This window comes from Anopheles darlingi, chromosome 2, assembly GCF_943734745.1.
Source record: "Anopheles darlingi chromosome 2, idAnoDarlMG_H_01, whole genome shotgun sequence".
Classification (NCBI taxonomy): domain Eukaryota; kingdom Metazoa; phylum Arthropoda; class Insecta; order Diptera; family Culicidae; genus Anopheles; species Anopheles darlingi.
The window spans coordinates 92,471,902-92,488,311 of NC_064874.1; the positions used below are offsets into that span (position 1 = coordinate 92,471,902).

At 49.6% G+C, this 16,410-nt stretch overlaps 3 protein-coding genes across 3 annotated transcripts; 2 read left to right on the plus strand and 1 right to left on the minus strand.

Annotated features, from left to right (window-relative positions):
• Window positions 1-515: 515 nt before the first annotated feature.
• On the minus strand, window positions 516-2,013 carry LOC125951832 (regucalcin-like). The gene is given in 4 exon segments (XM_049680904.1): window positions 516-941; window positions 1,011-1,149; window positions 1,226-1,651; window positions 1,719-2,013. Coding segments are annotated over 4 exon segments (1,065 nt in total). The 3' UTR covers window positions 516-736.
• Window positions 2,014-2,522: 509 nt separating this feature from the next.
• LOC125951833 (regucalcin-like) lies at window positions 2,523-3,891 on the plus strand. Its single transcript, XM_049680906.1, has 4 exons — window positions 2,523-2,685; window positions 2,749-3,174; window positions 3,260-3,398; window positions 3,464-3,891. The coding sequence occupies exons 1-4, from the start codon at window positions 2,523-2,525 to the stop codon at window positions 3,678-3,680; spliced, it is 945 nt and encodes a 314-aa protein (XP_049536863.1). The 3' UTR covers window positions 3,681-3,891.
• A 9,576-nt stretch (window positions 3,892-13,467) lies between these two features.
• LOC125951820 (polyserase-2-like) lies at window positions 13,468-16,404 on the plus strand. The gene is made up of 5 exons (XM_049680887.1): window positions 13,468-14,208; window positions 14,698-14,964; window positions 15,109-15,309; window positions 15,528-15,714; window positions 15,868-16,404. Exons 1-5 carry the CDS (start codon window positions 13,479-13,481, stop codon window positions 16,259-16,261), a joined length of 1,779 nt encoding a protein of 592 aa, XP_049536844.1. The 5' UTR covers window positions 13,468-13,478; the 3' UTR covers window positions 16,262-16,404.
• Window positions 16,405-16,410: the final 6 nt, after the last annotated feature.

The following is a 16,410-nucleotide window of genomic DNA, read 5'->3' on the forward strand; positions in this document are numbered from 1 at the left end:
CCCCGGGAGTTTGAAGGCAAATATTTGTCCAATGAGCACGCGGTTGACAGCTTCGCTCATCGTGTGCACCGACACAGCATGGGAGGTCGAAAAGTCAAAGGAAGGAAAAAAGTGTGCTCGCACGTCCATGTCCTTACCATGTGTTTTCGTATCGGAAACCCATAATGTCCACGGCTACGGCCATGATTCATGGCAACCACCGATGAACTAATCGCTGTGGAAAAAGGAGGGTGGATGGGTGGGAGAGGGAGCAATTACTTCGACCACTTTCCGGATCACGGTTCACGGTTTGTTCCTGGCTGACAGCTTTTGGTCGTCTGACGAGTCCGGGGTTGAGCCGACTCCAGCAAACTTGTTTGGCGCTCCTCCTACCTGACGATGAGCCAGCGTTGAGAGCGAAAAAAAACATGAAGGATCGATAAAAGCACGTGTTAATGCTAATGATGGTTGTAATTACGTCATTTATGGCTTTTTGCTTATGAATAATTGATTTTTGGCGCGGACGAAGACAGATCATTCGCGGAAAGGTGTTTATATTTAAAATTTCATTTGTTGCAACAGACTACCTTGGATAGTATCGCGTGGAACGGTGCCATACCGTAAGGATATCGTTTAACAATGCAACAATTGGAAGATGAGACACTATGCGCCACTCTGTCAAGTTCTATTTTAAGATCGTGGAAATGAATCATTAATTCATCCAGATGGCATTTTTGTGTACAAGAAAACCACTGAACTAGTCCTCCAAAACGACGTCCTGCATTGGCAATCCCTTCGCACCGAGTGCAGTTACTCGGAACAGTGCACCAGCCGGATCCTTTTGGGGGTCCTTGAAAAGCTTCCCGGCCGTCGTAACAAACAACTCGTCCAAGTTTGGACCACCGAAGGCCACGGAAGTTACCTGCGGCGCGGGAACCTTGATTTCCTGGATAATCTTTTTCCTGAAACGAGAGATGCACATTTTAGTACGAGTTGAGGAAAAGGTAACAGCGAATTCCGTTGGCTCTTACTCCGGTGAGATCTTGACCACCTTGCAGCCACCAAACATTGCCACGAAAAGGTTACCCTCGGCATCGATCGTCATGCCATCGCAAAAGTATCCCGGGCTTTTCCCTTTAACCTTGAAGTCGTACCAGACCTGTCCGTTAACTGTTGTCACAAATATTTGCAGAGAAGAATGCGATAAATGTTGCACAATGCGACCATCAACACTTGAGCGACTTACTTAAGTTCCCCTCCAGATCGATATCGTACTCCTTGATCTCGTTCGCACCCGAGTCCGCAAAGTAGAACTTGTTCGTCTGCCGATTCCATGCCAGCCCGTTCGAGATGTAAAGGTCACGGTCCTGTTCTACCAGCTGCTTGGTTCGCGCACAATACCGGTACAGAACTCCCGTCGCATGAGCGAAAGGGTCACCCTTCTCTTCTTTGAGCAACGTACCAAAGTAGAGTCTGCCCCAGGGATCCACCTTGCCATCGTTGAGCCGATTATGGTCCACCTGGGGATCCGTTGCAACCACTTCACGAACGACCACCGCCTTACCGGAGCGCCCATCCCACCGGATCATGACGACTCGATTGAAGTCACCGACGACGAAACATCCGCGCTGACCCTTCACCGGTATGATGAAGCTCGCTTCTTGGATGCCATCTACCAACACGAAAGACACGGCATTAACCATCGGATAGATACTCGCCAAGACACATTGATCACTCACCGATTGATGCAGCGTACACCTTCTGCTCGGCATAGTCCCACCGATAAATGAACCCATCGCTAAGACTCACGTAATACAAACTCTGGCTGGCAATGTCCCAGTGTGGGCCTTCGCCGAGCTCCGTAAACGGTGGAATCGTTTCGACCTGATACTTCTCCGTCATCTTGTTCGATAATGGCTTACAGACGACACTTTTGTCGACGTTTTTATACTCTCCCACTTCGATGTGTAGCGGCACCCTCTCTATCGGTGTCAGATGGAGCGCGTTCTTTATCTTCTATTTATTTACTTGCATTCTGATAGGCCTCAGTTTGGAGTAGTGGATAAACGTCCGTCATGCTGGCGGTGCGTCTACTAATACAGTACCGCAGTCCGGTTCAATACTTTTACGTTTGCGATAAAAATATTATCATTTCTACCTTCCGACATCATGCTATGTGTGTTTGGTTCATATGAGCTAATAGATAAGAAATTCATCGTCTCATTATGAATTCAAGTATCACAATATACCTCATTATGTAAGTGGATGACTCAGTACTTTCATGTACAACATATTCTCGCCTTAAAAATGGGAATCTTTTCGATATTTTCATAAAAAATTTACCCTCGGTTATCCCCAAAAAGCGATAACTAAATCTGAAACGATACAGTACACCGGTAGCAAACGCGTTAATTGCTTGTTATCAACCGGCGAATTGATAAGATTTCGGCAATGTTTCGGCCACTCCACAACCCTCGCTCACGGATTACCAACGCCAGGCATACAATTAGTCTCAACCATCAGCAGAAGCCGCACGTAAGACGATGGCAAACATCGAAGTTGAGGTGCTACCGGGACCATTCCTGCAGCTTGGCGAAGGACCACACTGGGACATCGAATCCCAGAGCCTGTACTACGTTTGCATTCTATCCGGCAGCCTACTTCGATACGTTTGGAAGGAGAACAAAACATATTCCGCGACAATCGGTAGGTTGATGACGCGGCGAGGGTTACCTTTTGGACTCATGGACCCACCCTCCACTTTTGCAGAGGGCACCACGTACGCATCGTTCGTCATTCCGGTGAAGGGTCAACGTGGTAAGTTTGTCGTTGGTAGCGGTACACGTCTCGTGCTGGTCAGCTGGGATGGCCAATCGGCGAGCGCCACCGTCGAGCGTGTGTTGACCGATCTCGGACCAGAGGAGGCCGATCATCGCTTCAACGATGGCAAGGTGGACGGCCAAGGGCGACTCTATGCCGGCACCATGCTAGCGGAAGATTCGCACAATCACATCGAAATGGACGACGGAAAGCTGTACCGGTACGAGGCCGGCGCTGGCCAAATGGTGCCGCTCAAGAGCAAGGTACACATCTCGAACGGACTGACCTGGAGTGTGCGTACACAGCGGTTCTACTACATCGATTCGTTCGCCTTCGACATCAAAGAGTACACCGTGGACGCGGATGGCAATCTGAGTGAGTATTAGTGCCGATGTATGTCCGATTCCAATGCCCGAGACTTACCGCTCCTTCATCGGCCGGCATCGTTATCGTACCGCAGCCAACGAGACCGTTTTGATAAAGCTGAAAGATGACGAAGCACCTACCGAGTTCATCGCCGACGGTATGACGAGCGACACCGACGGCAACCTGTACGTGGCCATGTTCTCCGGCTCCAAAATTATCAAGATTAATCCAGAGTATGTACTGCCGGCACCTGCCCCAAGATTTTTCCCCCTTAAAACCTGTGTTCCCCACGCGACAGGACGGCCAAGATTGTGCAGGAAATCCCACTCCCGGTAGCGCAAGTCACTTCCGTTGCCTTCGGTGGACCGGAGTTGGATGTCCTGTTCGCGACGACTGCTGCCAAGGAGCTGTCACTACCGCAGGAACCGCCTGCAGGAGCGTTGCTCCGGATTACTGGCCTGCAAGCGCGTGGTACTCCGATGAACGAGGTTGTCCTACCCACCACCAGTTCCTAGCCAGCGTTCCCCTTCTTGCCGGTGCCGGTAATCATTTCAATTTCCACTCGATGAACGTCGCCGATCTGCAGCACTGCTGCTTCTGCTGCTGCTGCTGCTGTGGCCACTGTTCCCGGGGCATTTTTTGTGTTAAAGAAGTGTCGCATACTTTCCGCTCCGTTATCCTACTATTGTTTCCTTGGAGTGGCGTGGCGCTGCCATTGGTTCGGTTCCACCGTCTAGCCGATGATGCTACTGCCGCTGCCGGAATTTGATCACAATAACAATAAGTGCACCAATTTCGACTAAATGTTGAATAAATAAGGGATTTACATACAGCCTGCAATACAGCTTCCCCCCCGGGGTGGTGCCCTCCATCGGTTGTCCATCCACACGGCTGCTGCTGCTGCTGCTGTTGTGTGTCGCTGGCTCCGTTTAGCGCGCCTGTGTGTGTGTGTGCGTGTGCTGGTGTCGGTGGTGGCGGCAGCGGCCGCACCAAAAGCCATCGAGTCCGTCCGATGCCAGACAATGTGGCGCTGTGACGGTCTCTTTGGAGGGCAGGGATCTTTATAATGTTCTCTCAACTCTGCACTCAACTGCAAAACTCCAAAATTGCCGACGGCGGACCCGGACGACGGTGCTTAGATCCTGAGGCAATCCCGGGGGGTGGGGGGGGGGGTGGAATCTGCCCCCCCCCGCCCTGGCTGGTGCGTCCGGTCTGGTTGTTTTAAATGGAGATAAATTTATGTTTTATAAATGCAGATGAGAATCGCGCTGGCGAATGGCGACCAGTCACCCAAAAGTCGTCGTAGCACTGCTCCCCGTCGCTAGCCACCTCTCGCGGTCCGGTTCCTCATCCACGCCGAGGTCTGCGAACCTTTCGCAAGGACCTTTCGTCCGACTTTCATCCCATCAGCTCCGATTATCATCATCCTCGAGCCTGTGGCTGTCCTCGAGAACAAGATTGTCGCCCGGCGTCCCGGACGCTTGGTGTCCGGCAAACACTCATTACCGGCACACCTGACCCTCTAATCCAGCGGGCTTGGCCAGCGAGGCGACCAACCTCTCGGTGCTTTATGTCAATCAACCGCGGCCGCACTATGTTCCGCCCTTGGACCAACTCGCTACACTACGGCGACAACGGTGAAAAGGAAGAAAAACAACCTCGAAAGAAAGTGGCCACCAGGAGCACTCGGACCAGGAGGTCTCGGGTTGGCTTATTCATCAGTTCGCTGGGCAGCACCCTTCCGGTAGCGAAGTTCGTGGCGAAAATAATTAGAACTTTCGCTCCGCTCCTCCGCGTGGCCGAGACGAACGAACAGATGGGCAGCAGCAGTAGAAGCAGTAGCAAACGGCAGCCAGACGAAGGGATTAGGTGAGATTACATTAAATTTAATCTTATTAGCCAAACAGATAACATGATAACACACGTAATCGTAATTGTTAACGATGCCATAAGTGTACGTGTGAATGTGCGTGGCTTTGGCCGCTAACTTAGTGTGTGGAGCCCTTTCCTCGAACGCCTCGGTATCCTTTGTGCTTGTGCGCCTCTCACCTCAATTGGACGGAACGAACCGGGGGGCAGCTCGGATCGAAACCTTCTGCATACGATAGCGTCTGTCTGACGCGTCCGTTTGAGCTGATTAGCTGACGGGAAACTTATTCTTCGCGAACGTTAGCATGGATTTTCCACCATCCTTGACCACCGAGGGATTAACGATTTAGTTGATTCTACTTTTGAACTAGTTCTTCATGTGGTTCAGTGAAATCATTTGGAATTATTGTATTAGAATGATTTGACCACTTGATCGTCATTCGCACCTTCTATCCAGTAGAGTCGGGATTACGGCATCCGTGAGAGCAGCAGATGGAAACAACATAAGCTTTAACCGGAAGAAGCACCAGTATTATCCTGCCAACACCTTATGGGGGTGGTATTCCGTGCCATCTATGGTTCACACGTACTATCCGAAAGTTGCGCATTCCATCGTGCGAGCGTGCTTGCCACATAGTTTCGCTCGAGTGTACTATAGCCGCCCGGAACTTTACGATCTCCGCTGAAGTGCTCCGAACTGCGACGATAACATTTTAGCAGTTAGCAAGTAGAAAAGCATGTAACGAAATTGTTCTTGTTTCCAACAAGCGACCAAGAGAGAGAGAGAGAGAGAAAGCACTAGAAGCAGTCGAAAGTCAACTCCTCGGTCATTATCTCGTTAGCGGGAAAGGTCATGGCGAGAGGTTTTGTGAAGGGTTTTCCTGCTGGCATTCTCCAGTTGCCCAAGCATACCGGTTGCTGCGAGCAACGACATGTTGTACATGTTGGGATGTTGTTGCTAAACTTGCATTTATAAACTTCCACCACAAGCACCGTGCTCGTGTGTAGCGAATCAATTGTCCTTATATAGTGTAAATTTAGTATGATGCGATGACATTCAGTTGCTGGTTAGTAAACTTAATGCTGCACTCCATTACCAAATAGAAATTATTTCCAAGAAAATTTGAAAAATCGTGTTTAAGAAATTTATTATCATCGCATTGGCAATGACTCACAGTAGTTGCCATAGCAACAGTCCAGCACCATTCGCTTGAAGAACTGCAGCAGCCTTTTGTTGTAAGCTATTAGGGAAAAAAAACGAAAAATGGAACTAATTTATGTTATCGACTCAACTTAATTCCCTTAAGCTAAGGGTCATACAGATTCCTTTATATTTGTTGTAAAGCTACTCAAGAACCGATCTGCCTCTGTTTGGATACTCACTCGGGCACTTCTTGTGCTTCTATTTAAAGATTTCATCAACTTTTGAAGCACTTGCACTCCTCCACCTGAGCCCGCAACATTTAAATCGAGAGGATTGAAGGATCTCGCTACCTTTTACCATACCTGGCTATTCAGAATCCCTGATCCAATCTCCAACGAAACCCTTTTCGAATCTCGGGGTTTCCATTAAGGCACCACGGAGCACGATCGTTTACAGACCAAATGCGAATGTTTCGAGGATGATTTGTCCAGGGGCTTAAGAGCGCCATGAATACACACAGCTCTTAACCCAATCCTCTATTCACCCCACTATCACCCTCACCACTCCATCTCCGCTGACCCCCCTTCGCCCAAAGCCAGCATTTTCTATCGGAAACATCAAAAGTACACGCCAAAAATCGCCATTCTGGCCACGCGGCCCTCACCATGATGAAGGTTTTTATTTCCACATGCCCTACTACCCTCCCTTTCGCCCTTCCCCTGCCGCACGAAGAAGATTGATCGAAGGAAAATTTCAATTTTCGGTCCGATATTAAAAATAATGACAAGCATTTATTCTTCCCCCCGGGAACCAGACGGTCTCTGTGGGAGGGTCGAGAGGGCCACCACTGCCGGTTCGGCGGTCCTGCTGCCAGAGTGGTGCTCATTTTCCTCGGCTCTCGCGAGCGCCACGTGGACGATGGCGCGAGGCGCCCAAAACAGCTCACTCCACCGTCGATGACCGCCGGGCAAACGGGATGAGAGGGTGTATGAATATGAAAATCGAAACTCATCCTCCCCGAGGAGGTAAATGAAAAACACATTGCCGCGATAGCGCTGGCCCGAGTGAAGATCGTACGCTCGTTGACGGACCGGATCCTCTTCGTTTTGACGCGTTTCTGGGTTGCGAATGGAAAAGAATGCCGGAAATGAATGACATGATATGAGCTTCAAACTGCCTCCTTGCTAGCGTCTGCTAATGGTGCATGGATATGGTAAAGTGGAAAGTGTTTTGGTTTCGCAGATAAGTGAAATCTCATAGCGTAATCTCATGCTGCAATCAGCATCCCGACACAATCCCGACTGCCGGCCACGAAAGCTGACTTTAGCACGATTGTTATTGTTCGAATTTATTCAAATCGTTTGCTGAACAAAACACTACACAAACCCAAACTCGTGATCCGTGGTGTGCCTTTAATTATGAAATCATCATCATCATCACCGCCAGCTGGAGAGCGTCACTCACTTCGAATCGAATGTTGACCAAAACAACATCACGCCATCATGGGCTGGATGGGTTGATGGTTTGAATAAATTGTTTAATTTGTGCAGCGAAAACATACAAACATTTGCGAAAAGTCGCTGAAGACCACCGTCCCGGAGCCACCGTCACCGGACTAATGCGAACGAATGCGAGTATGTCATGTGGTGGGTTGTCCACTGGGCAGGTGGGATGCGCTCCAGCAAACCGAATAGCAACAACCCATCATACCCGGATGATGGTTTCGGTACGGAAATGGAAAAGGCCAGATCAATCCGAGGGACGGGGACAGATAGGCAGCAGTAGCAGCAGTAGCAGCAGCAGTCGTCGCTTACCGCTTCAAACTCAAAACCAGATACCAGAAGGGAGGGATTTGTTTTGACGTTTGCCTATCAACCGCAAACCGAGCACCCCCTTACCGATGTCATAATCCAGGGGGCAAGAGGAGCGACCCGGCCGGGGAGTGAAGAGAGGAGCATGAAATCAAACACATCTTCCGCCGGCATCGGACACATTGGCTGGATTCCTGTACCGACCGCACGATAAACCTCGCATCGTTATGAAGCATCGTTTAATGGATTGAATGTGGTTTCCCGTCAACCGACGACGACGTCGCTCTCCGGTCCGGCACACACCACACACGCACGTGCCATCATCACTCGGCCACCGGTCCTGTCCTTGCTTTTTCTAATGTTGCACTCCCTCTCTCTCTTCTGCTCACTCTCTTTAATGCATTGCCATCCCACGTGAGCTCGTACTGTCTCTTTTATTCTAATCACGAACCACTTCGCATGCACACCGGCACCGTCGGGATGGTCTCGATAGCCGGAACCATTTCCGATCTGTCCAGGCTCTCTGGTCCAGGGCATCCGCTACGCAACCGATCGAATGCGAAAGGATACAATTGGAGAACGAGCTGGCCTTGCGAAATGGGTTCACTCCAAACCTGAAACACCCGGCCAATCGGTTCAATTACGGTACGTTGCAACGGCAGTGCTACCTTTGCCATCCTGGGAGGATCGTTAACGAGTGTGCCATCCGGAAGTTGACCAAAGGCCACCCCCCGGGAATGACCGGGATCCAAACCAACGCCACCTCTGGGCCACCGACACCGTTCCTGGCTGCTGTATGATGACGATGAGCTTGCTGCGCTTCCTCGCATGGCCTGGCATCTGGCGACGTCCTTTGGGAGGTTTCCTGCCTCATTGTGCCCACAGGGATGCGATGCGAACCATTTCGGACGGACGGTGGAAGTGATTCCATTATTGTTGCGGGATTCTATGTGGTAATTTTCGTAAATTCGGTTCCCTCGATTCGTTATTTGCATATTTAAATAAACAGTCATGTCGGCGGGACGGTGGCTGCTGTCACCGTTGGTGTGGAGGTGGACAATTGCCTTTGCACTATCACAACCTTTTGCTGTCGTTGTGTGCTCCAGCACAACGCACGGCGGGTAGGTTGAATTGGAATTGCATGCATTGTGACCTCGGGCATACACGATGCTCGATGCATTCCTTTAGAAGTGTTGGTATGTGTTTTTAATAATTTTCCGGACTGATATCATCGGTACGACCGATTGAGTATTAATAGATTTGTTGAAACGAATGCGAATAAAGCTATTTGTTCTGTAAAGACCATTAAATGGAATGATAAATATCAATCCGCAGACATATAAAACTATAAGTATATTTTCATTTAGCTATCCGATGCTAAATTTTCTATAAATATATTATACAATTCCTTAAAAAGAAATTATTACTTGTGTAGACTCCTTTAGCATCAAGCCAATTTATCTGAAATAGAGCTTCCAACAGTAACCTGAAATTCACTCCCCAAAAAAAAAAAACAGTCGTAAATCAAACGATCGATCCCGTTTAAACGTGTTTTAAACCCATTCTCTAACCAACTATAAGCGTAAGCAATTTTCCTGCTTCCCATCCATCGCTTGCAATGATAAAATATGACATATTTATGGGCATTATTAAAATTCCGAATCGAAAAAAAAACCTGTCCCCTGCGTATCCATCGTGGAACAGGTTTTTGGTGCCATGGAACGCACCGGCGACACGTCGATCAGCGCCGCGATGGAACGCCGATCAAAAGTAGGTTCAAACCTTGGGAGCGAGAAAAATGATGCCAAATTGGTTGTAATGGTTCGATGAAAAAGCAACCCCACCAACCAGACCAAGCCCAGTCTGGCCTGGGCAGCCGCGTTGCATCGCCGGCACGGAAGCAACAGGCGAAGAATGCAAACACGCAAAGGATGCAAAGGATGCACCCAACGCCCGCCGGGAACGGCAAACAACTACATTAGCCCGGTAACCGCCGATGCAGCCCACGGGGGACTTCGGAAGCCAATCTGCAACCGCGAGCACCGCGAGCACCAGCAGCAGAGCGACCGGACGAAACCATTCAGGATGCAATTTATGATGTCGGCACGATATTATGCTAATAGACTCATTAAAGCATGCCGGGCGAAATTAACATGATAAAAAACAGTAAACAAAACTTTCGCTCCCCCGTACATCGCCAACAATGGCGCTTACAATGCCGATCACCAGGTCCCTGAAGCCATCGCGGTCAGGATACGTGGCCTACTTGATGCATAGAAAAGGTATCATAGAAATGATTTTAAATTTGATATTTCCTACTTACAAAACATGTTTAGCTTTTGCAAGGGATTTTATCGACATTTTCTGACATCAAACAGGAGAAGGATCCAAGTAGCGTTCCAGCTCATCACCATTCACTGCCGCTCTCTCTCTCTCTCTCTCTCTCTCTCTCTCTCTCTCTCTCTCTCTCTTTGCCGGAAAGGGGAAACGATGCGATGATGAATATGCTGCGCTACCTGCACACCGCCTTCCGTTCCCGAAAAGCCTCCCAGGCATCAAAACCATCGCATGAAATGCATCTCAGGATACGCGCGCGCGCGCACGCTGGCGCTTTAATTTATGCTTTGCCGTTTCTTTCACTTCATTCTCAACATATTCACTCCAACACCAATCATCTCGCGATCGCGAAGAAAAAGGAGGCTCGAAAGAAGGAACCTCACAAGATCGCTCAAGTCATTTCTTCGCGACAGGCGATAAGCGAGTTCGTGGAGCACAACCGATCCATCACCCTCTGGCCATTTTCATGCTAATGGAAGGTAATAAAACAAAATCTCTTACACGACGCCACCGTGACCGCGTGTGCGTGTGTGCGTACTGCTCCTCAACGCAAATTGAACACGTCGCTATCGCATCACTGATCTTGTACACCACAGCTAGCAAGCAAGCAAGGAAGCAACAACCGTGGGTTTTCTATCAACTCATCAACCTCACCACAAGGACTGCTACTTTTTTTTTTGGGTGTATGCGTGTGCCCGTCTCGATGCAACATTGTCATCAAACTTTGTTCTCGAAAAACGCTTCGAACGCATTGGAAAGACATTAAAACAACGCTGCTGCTGCTGCTGCTGCTGCTGGGCCCCGGGGGCCATTTTTCACAATTATTGTCCGGGATGCGATGCGATGCGGTAGGTTGTTCGAGCTTCCTCTCGAGCGGCCCAGTACTAGCGGCTTCCGGGCAGCACGCCAAGCTTGTAATTTGCTGTTTATTTATGCCTGACTGGCCGGCACGTTTGGATCGAGCCTTTTTCAATTTTCTGAATCGCGCCTCAATCTCCTTAACGGAGCCACCTGCCACCGAAGGTGTTTTCCGAGTGTTTTCGAGCAATTGAAAACGGAGTGAAATCAATCAATTAAATCATCTCGACGGGCTTTCAGCTTATCATTTTTATTCAATTAACCGTGCTGCTACTATTTGCATACAAATTACCGGCCCATGTGTCTGCTTTCGGTGATAACATGTTCAGTGACTTGCGCGACACTTGCGACTTGATGAGATCAATTTGGATCATGATCAATATGTGATGATGTCATCGAACAATTCAATATTTCAATGATGAATAAAGCTGTTAAAATTACGTCACTGGCACCGAATTGGTCATTGCAGTAGCATTAAAGCTGATTAGAGTAAATGAATTTCACTTGAAGCTGGAATATCAAATTTTCATCGAAAAATCAATTGCACAAATTAAGGCGAGAGCTCTAGTATTTGCCAGAAATTCCTTTAAAAAGAAGCAGAGCGTAAACAGTCGGGAACAGGACCAACCGTGCTCTGCTTGAGTAACGAATCCTTGTGGTTGGCTTCCTAATCCCAGCAACGATCACCTGGGCATCCCACACTGACCATCGCCATAAATCCGTTACAATCCGAAACATCCTTTCCGACAGCTCCGTACACGGGTCGGAGGCGTTGCGCACCATCTCCCACATCCATCACCAATCAAACCCCAAAACACCGCTACCTGGGAGAACGGGACCGGATCATGGTGGTAAAAATAAATCGAATCGAAAGCAACTATTGATTGCAACCTGTTCGTTAGCTAAATTTGAAATTGATAGATAATCCCGGCGATGCTGGAGATTTGCAGCCGTGCGCTCAAGGATCTGCAATCCATCGGTTTTGACCAGCCGGAATCGAAAACCACGAATCATCGGTTCACCGTCGCCACCGGTGGACACAACGAAGGTGTTCACCATCATGCATTTACCCTCCCGTTGTTGTGAGCCAAGTCGTACCACCATAACATATTCCTTACCTTCGTCGAACTAATGAAGAGGAAACCTTACCGAACGATAGCCAACGGTCCTTCGCTGTAATCCTCCGGCTCTCGACTCAACGCTTTCCCGGGGAAGGTTGGGCTATGGATGTTCCACTCGATTCCGCAGGAGAAGCAGCAGGAAGCACATCGCCAGCGCTTTGCGCCACGCTCCACCAATCCATCCCAGCCAGTCTGCATCGGAATGCAGCATGCGAATCCGAGTCGGTTCTTAACGAACGGACGAACGGACGGGAATGGGAAGCGAAAGTGACAAGAAGGAATGCGCCTCCCCCCTCGTGTTGCCTCTCCCTCTAAAAACAAATTGTTGCACGTACCATTCCCATACCGAGGATTCCAGATTCCCGATGGAATGCTTCTGGTTCGCGGTGCGGGAACCACGGGAGTTTTTCCTGGGAGCAATCACAGCCACAAATACTAACCCATGGTCCTGATATCCAAACCTCCCCCTCCTCCTCCGTATGCCCAGTGGTTTATCAGAAAAACGTGAGAAAATTACCGAACCATATCCTCCCGGTTACCGCCTGGCCAGAACGAAAGCCAGTCGGTCGGTTGGTCCGAATCCTGACAGTCCGGAATCGGATTGTGAACAAATTTATTTTCATCCCTTCCGACCGGAGGGAATCCTTCTTTGGAAACGGAATGCGGGGCCGAACGTAGTGACGTTTGAGAGTTTTGCTTAAACCCTGATCCTAACCACGGGGTGGCCATTGTGGTGGTTTGCACCAAAGTGGTCAATGTTTTCATCTCCACGCCAGTGGGGAGTGTTATCAGTTTGATGTCCTGACCTTACGCCGGGTCGAAGGTAAATCGAGAAATTTCCAATACATCAAAGTTGGCTCCGGGTACATGATGCCTGATCCTACATAATCCAATTAGATGTTAGATAAACCAACGATCCTTTCGAGAGAAAACAATCCCCAGTTTACATTAGAAATGTTTTCTAGAACAGAACGAGAACAAACAAACATTACTAGCAAATGGCCAAGGCACTTTTCAATCCACCTCAACGCACACTCGATGCGTCTTACCATTCGATAGTTGAGCGGGCATTGGCGAGAACTCAGATCAAAGACGTCAGTCACACGGTTCGTTCGATCGATGCGTATCGCTTTCAACCCCTCCTCAAAAGGTCACCGTTACAGTGTCCGTGCGATGATGCGTACTGATAGTGAGCATCCATCACCGACGCTACCGACGCGACTGCTGCTGCTGCTGCTGTTAACGATAATCCTCGCGAGGCTCATCACCGTCGAAGCGGTCCGCTGTGGCCAACGGCCGATTGCGGCACCCGGTACCATCACCAGCGGAGAACCGAGCTGGCCGGGACAGTTTCCTTGGCATGCGGCGGTGTGGCACCGTACGCAACAGCTGATGCTGGCCACGGCCTACGCCTGCGGTGGTTTCATCGTGGGCCCACGCGCCATCATTACGGCTGCCCATTGCGTAACGGCTCCCAGCGGCTATCAGATGGCGGCCAACGAGCTGACGGTACGTGTAGGACTATACGAGCTGCTGGCCATGGCTCGCCACTCCCAGGAGCACCCGGTACAGGTCGTTCACCGGCACGCTCGCTTTAGCAGCGGTTCACCACACCACGATCTGGCGCTACTGACCCTCCGTACGTTGATCGAGTTTGATGCGTTTGTGCAACCGATTTGCCTTCCCCGGCCGGCCGATGATGCGCTCTCGGGACACCTGAACAACGGTGTGGTGGTGTATGGTATCGTTTCGGGCTGGGGATTAACGGAAGGCGACGGTCTGGCACGGACTCTTAGGATGAGCACTATGCCGACGGTAAGCCACCTGCAGTGTCTTGCCAGTGATCCGATATTGTTCGCTCCGGTGCTCTACGAAGGGATGTTCTGTGCCGGCTGGAAGAACGGTGAGTGATGGTGAAGTGCGTTACGAAACGTCGGTTGTTGCCGCTAGCGCTTGAACCCAGAGTTACGTCAAAATTATAAGGACTCAAGGAAGCCTATTGATCAATCTGCACAACACTCTCTCATAACCAATTATCCTTGGCAGGTAGTGCGTGCATTCTTGTATTGAATAGAAAGAATATTATCGCGACACATAGTTGGGTATCATAAACTGATTAGTGGATGACGTGCACTAGAAGACAGTAGCATTTGCTCTATTTACAATTTATTAAAGGTGTAACTAAAATTAAATGTTCAAACAGTTAAATTTCCTAGCTTTAACTTACAAGACGCTTCTTAAAACTGATGATTTAATCACCGAATGGTACTGCCATTAAAGTGAAGGAACACAAAAGATTAAATCAAACTTAACTGATTTTCAACGGGAAAAATGATTTAAATGTAAAGGATAAAGATTATGAATTCAAACATCCTTCTCTCGATTATCCAAGGAACAAACGTGTGTAACGGTGACAGTGGTGGTGCTTTCGCGATTCACGAAAATGGACACTGGACAGCTCTAGGAATCGTCTCGTTTACGGGCCTGCAAGAAGACATCCTCGGACAACCAGCACGCTGCAGTAACGAAAGTCTCGCTGGCTTTATCAGTATCCCATCGTACCTCAGCTGGATAGAATCAATCGCGCACTCAGAAGCCATCGAGCTCGCTTCCGTAGCGATCGAATCCCGACAGGAAGCTGACCGAATTAGCGAACAAAGTAAGGAGTAGAGAGGGGGTGGAATGAATGTTTTCGTAAATTGGGAAACCGAGTAAAGCCGCAAGAGGCCCATCGATTGCGTCAATGTGGTAATTGAAATTCATTTGAATCCTTCCATCCCTCCTCCCCCGAAAAACCCCGTAGTGTGCCAACGATATCGACGAGGCTGCGAGGAGGAGGACGAGGACTTTTCATATTTAGCGTCCGTGGTGAGTCCGGCACCCCACGACTCCCGCCACCTGGTGATTGATTGTTTCGCCGTGCTGATAAGTGACCGATTTCTGCTGGCCCCGGCCAGCTGCCGGCGAGTAAATGAATCTCCACCGACACCGGACAATAGCGCAGGTAATGGCATAGCTTCCTCCCAGCCTCGTGACGGCCCTTAACTGCGGCCGACCCCAAGATGTGATGTATGATCTGATGGGCTGCTGGCGGAATCCGATTCTCAACCGAACCGCAACATAATAAATTGACCGATTCCAAATAAATCACCTAGCACTGGTTCGGTCTGGTGCGGTTCGGTTTTTTTTTTTTTTTTGTTGAAAAATCTTCCATCCAAACAGCCCCAACGATGGCGAAGCAATTCATTATCCTCGAGTCGGCCGGACAAGCGGTGGACGCTCCAATAAAGATATTCCATCAACACCCGAACTTTGTCACCGAAGAAGACGACGACAAGGACGACGATACTGACGGCATCCCCGAGGGCCAGAGCAATCTCGCACTAATCGAACTGGAACGTAAGGTATCGTAAGTATCGCTCTGCCCGGCAGACCGGGCGGGTCGGCTATAATCCGGACCAGCAGCCTGGTCTCTCCCTGGCCCCAAGCCACCCTCTGCCTGGCCTGGCTGAATTGATTTGTTTTCTTTTGTCCGGTCTGAAATTGAAACGATATTTCTCAGACTGGTCTCCACCTGTCAGTTTGCATGCCTCTGGACGCCTTCTCCGACGAGTGCCGATAGCCGGTCCGTACCGGACCAGATCTTTCTCTACTCGGCCGTGAATGTTAGCAGCGACAAATCGATGGCAGCGTTCAAGCGGACGGCGAACAGACGACGAGCTGGTCCGAGCAAAGCCGCCGGACCGCCCGGGACCGGAAGCGTATGCTACGATGAGCTACTGGCGCCCACATTGATGACGCAGGTTGAGGAACGGCAGCGCGGTGAAATCGGACGGCATTATCGATTGGTGGGCATTGTCCTGTACCGAACCTGTACCAAGATACGGTTCATCAAGGTGGCGCTCTTTCTCGATTGGATTGAGTGGATCGTGTGGCAACCGCCGGACGTTGCCTAGGATACTGAAGGTTCCGATGATGCTGAGGGTAGCAGGCATTGGTTGGGAGGAGTACAAGAATGCCAAAAATACTGAGAACAGATTCTAGCGTGATTTTCTAAAGTGTAATGTTCCGAAATAAACATCCAAATGGATAGAAATGACCTTCA

Excerpts from the sequence above, each read along its gene's own strand:
- LOC125951833 (XM_049680906.1), top strand. The coding sequence starts at position 2,523 with ATGGCAAACATCGAAGTTGAGGTGCTACCGGGACCATTCCTGCAGCTT. Across the intron at positions 2,686-2,748 it reads AACATATTCCGCGACAATCG|AGGGCACCACGTACGCATCG; the intron begins GTAGGTTGATGA and ends CCACTTTTGCAG. Across the intron at positions 3,175-3,259 it reads GGACGCGGATGGCAATCTGA|CCAACGAGACCGTTTTGATA; the intron begins GTGAGTATTAGT and ends ATCGTACCGCAG.
- LOC125951820 (XM_049680887.1), top strand. The coding sequence starts at position 13,479 with ATGATGCGTACTGATAGTGAGCATCCATCACCGACGCTACCGACGCGA. Across the intron at positions 14,209-14,697 it reads CTGTGCCGGCTGGAAGAACG|GAACAAACGTGTGTAACGGT; the intron begins GTGAGTGATGGT and ends CGATTATCCAAG. Across the intron at positions 15,310-15,527 it reads GACACCGGACAATAGCGCAG|CCCCAACGATGGCGAAGCAA; the intron begins GTAATGGCATAG and ends CCATCCAAACAG.